Source organism: Gavialis gangeticus, unplaced genomic scaffold (assembly GCF_001723915.1).
Source record: "Gavialis gangeticus isolate Ggan-Ray unplaced genomic scaffold, GavGan_comp1, whole genome shotgun sequence".
Lineage (NCBI taxonomy): Eukaryota > Metazoa > Chordata > Crocodylia > Gavialidae > Gavialis > Gavialis gangeticus.
The window spans coordinates 1,341,315-1,344,266 of NW_017728964.1; the positions used below are offsets into that span (position 1 = coordinate 1,341,315).

At 54.4% G+C, this 2,952-nt stretch overlaps 1 protein-coding gene across 1 annotated transcript in view; it reads left to right on the top strand.

Annotated features, from left to right (window-relative positions):
• Positions 1 to 2,697, top strand: part of ELAC2 (elaC ribonuclease Z 2) — a 60,133-nt gene extending 57,436 nt beyond the window's left edge. The window contains exon 25 of the mRNA XM_019501480.1: positions 2,210 to 2,697. Coding sequence (XP_019357025.1) covers positions 2,210 to 2,452 — 243 coding nt within the window. The 3' untranslated portion in view covers positions 2,453 to 2,697. The remainder of the gene's footprint in view (positions 1 to 2,209) is intronic.
• Positions 2,698 to 2,952: the final 255 nt, after the last annotated feature.

A 2,952-nucleotide genomic window follows, 5' to 3' on the forward strand; every position in this document is an offset into this window, starting at 1 on the left:
GGCTTCCCTCCCCCCCCCCCCCCCCCCCGGCCCCCCCGAGACACACAGCAGGTAGGTCTGTGGGGAGGGAAGGGGGCGCTGATTGAGGCAGAGGAAGAAAAAATTATTTGGGGGCATGCCCCCCAGCTGGAAAGTCTGTGGGGGGGAGGGGAAAGGGCCATGGTGGGGAGGCAGGGCAGATTGAGGCCCCAGCTCCCTTCCCCCCCGCAACAGCAGTGAGGTTGGGAGTGGGGCTGGAGCAGGGGCAGGTCCTGCAGTGCCGGGGCAGGGCAGGACGGAGCTGCGAGCAGCTCGTCCAGGGGGCACGGGGATGGGGGGCATGCACCCCAGCAGGGTATGGGAGTGTGGGGGCACGTACACATGGGATGGGGTGGGGCAGGCTGCAGCTGCAGGCTGGGGCTGGGCTGTTCCCAGTAGGGAGGCTTGTCCATGCTATGCTCAGGCTGGGCAGTGGTGGTGCTGAGAGCAGAGCTATGTGGGGGGGGCTGCAGCCACCTGACAATTTGCTGTAGCTCCCAATCCCCACTCCCAGCGCTGCTGCCACCTTTCCTAAGCACAAAGTGGACCAGCCTGGCATAGCTGGCCCACCCTGCCCCATGCAGATCCTGGGCATATGGCCTCCGTGCTTTTGTGGGGAGGGGGAATGGGCAGACGGAGGGGAAGGCTGCGTCAGGCTGTTCCCAACAGAGGCTGGCTTGTGCTGCACTCCCGGGGCAGGTGGTGGCAGTGGGGGTTGGAGGAGCTACAGTGAATTTTTGGGTGGCTGCAGCACCCCTGTAGCCCCCCTCCCAGCGCCACTGCTGCTGCTTGCCCAAGCACAGTGCAGGCCAGCCTACCCGCTGGGAACAGCCCAGCCCGCAACTGCAGCCTGCCCTGCATGCAGATCTGGGGGCATGTGCCTCCCTGTCCTCATACCCCCCGATGAGCAGCTTGTGGCTCCATCCCACCCTGCCCCAGCTACAGGGCTTGCCCCTATTCCAGCCCCATTGTCTCCCTCGCTGCTGCAGCTGCCTCTGTTGCTCTGTGTTTGGTGGGGTACGTGCCCCCCTCAATCTGTGTGGCAGAGGTGACTGCCATTGTGGACTGGGCTTTGCCCCTGAGCCCCGCTGCAGCTGACCTGGGAGCAGCTGGATGCCATGTGCATCCCGCCACTGGACTGAGCCGTGCCCACATGTGGCGAGCTGCAGCAGGGTTCAAGGTGCAGTGGCAGCTGCCTCCGCATCCAGCCAGAGTACCAGAGATTGAAATTGTTTATATTACAGTAGCAACTATATTACAATAAAGGCTGCCAGCTGAGGTCCTAGCCCCATTGGACATATCCAGATGAGTGTGCACGTGCCTCTTGCAGCATCCCAGACCAGTTTGAGACACTGGAAGAGGCATGCTATGAACGAAGAAGTATTCCCAGTGCTGTATATTCGAAGTGCGAGCTCAAAACTTGATACCTGGAGATTAAGGTATCAAAAAATACCCCAGTGGGGGAAAAGTAGGGCAGCAGCTAACTGGGAAGCTGGTCCACCACAGGCGCTCTGGTTTCTGGCCTGGAAACATGCACAGACTAGGGAGAAGATGGCAGCCTCACAGTCTCCAGGCACCTTCCCAGCCAGAGCCTCCTTCCTGGTCAAGTACAGAGCCCGTTTGCCCAGAGTCAGGAGGAGGTTGCCCCGGAGATCCTGGGACTTGGTGGGGCTGAAGATGGGGTGACAAAAAACAAAAAGGTGGGGGGTGAAATTCATTCAGAACTTTGAGGTTCATGTGTGTCAGGGTTTCCCTCTGCCTGCAGAAGGGACCCCCAGAAGCTCCTGAGCTGCTTGTCAGGGTAGGTTTTTATACTGCTGGGGCCAGCACAGGGGCTGGCCCCAGGCTCTAGCTCCCCCTGGCTACAAATCCGGAAGGAGCTGGGCAGGGTTATTTTGCTCCAAGTGGCACAACTTGCCTCATACCAAAGCACATGCCCAGGCACGTGCACTAAGGCAAAAATCCCCAGCTTAAATTTGTGCTGCTCCTGTTTGAGCTGTTGCAAGTGCACATGTCTGCATGTGTAGATGCTCTCATTGTGTCTGTCTGTTAGGCATTATGTCTCATTCTGCACACCCCAAAGAGCCTGCGGTCAGATAGGACAAGGCAGGAAAATGACTCTAGAGCACAGATGTTGTTGCTGTGAAATGCACAAGATAGATATGTTAATATGTGACTCGATACATTTCAGATACGTTTTAGTGACTTTCCAACTATTCCTAAACTGATCTGGCCTCTGAAAGCTCTATTTGCTGGTGACATCGTAGAGATGGAGGACCGGAAAGAGAAACGGGAAAGTCGTCTGTTAAAAGAGGGGGTGGAACTGCTTGATGGCAAGAACCAAGCCAACAACTCTGTTCCACCTAAGAAGAAACGAGAAAATACAGAGAACTGTCAGGCAGTGTCAAGCAAGAAGATTAAAACGACAAACTAAGCAAAGCATCATATGGCTTGTCAAGAGAGAGGCTTTGCACATCGTGTGTTCTTGTTTTTCTCCTGAATTTGTAATGTGCAGCACTGGAGACTTCAGAAATGGGTATAGCTGACAGGACACTGGACTAGTGGAGACACCATTTGATGTGTAGTTTGGGGTTCCCTATAGGCTGGAATTACCAAGCAAGCATAAGACGGACAGTGAATAAAACATGGAATCCTTGTTCCTTTCTGGTGTCCTCAGTCTGCCTGCCAGGGTTTCTTTTTTGGGGGTTTTATTTATTTTTGTTGTTAAATTGAAAGCTATTGATGATATAATAGCAATTGTGATGCAGAAAATAAAGTCTGTGAAACCCCCAGGGGGCTGTGGATTCTCCAAAGTTGGAAAAGCTACGTTTTGTCTAGATCAGAATGAAAAGAGAGAATTTCACAAGAAAATGGGGCCCAATTTAATTTGCAGCAATTGTATGGGCTCATTGGGGTTTAATGCAGGAATTGTTA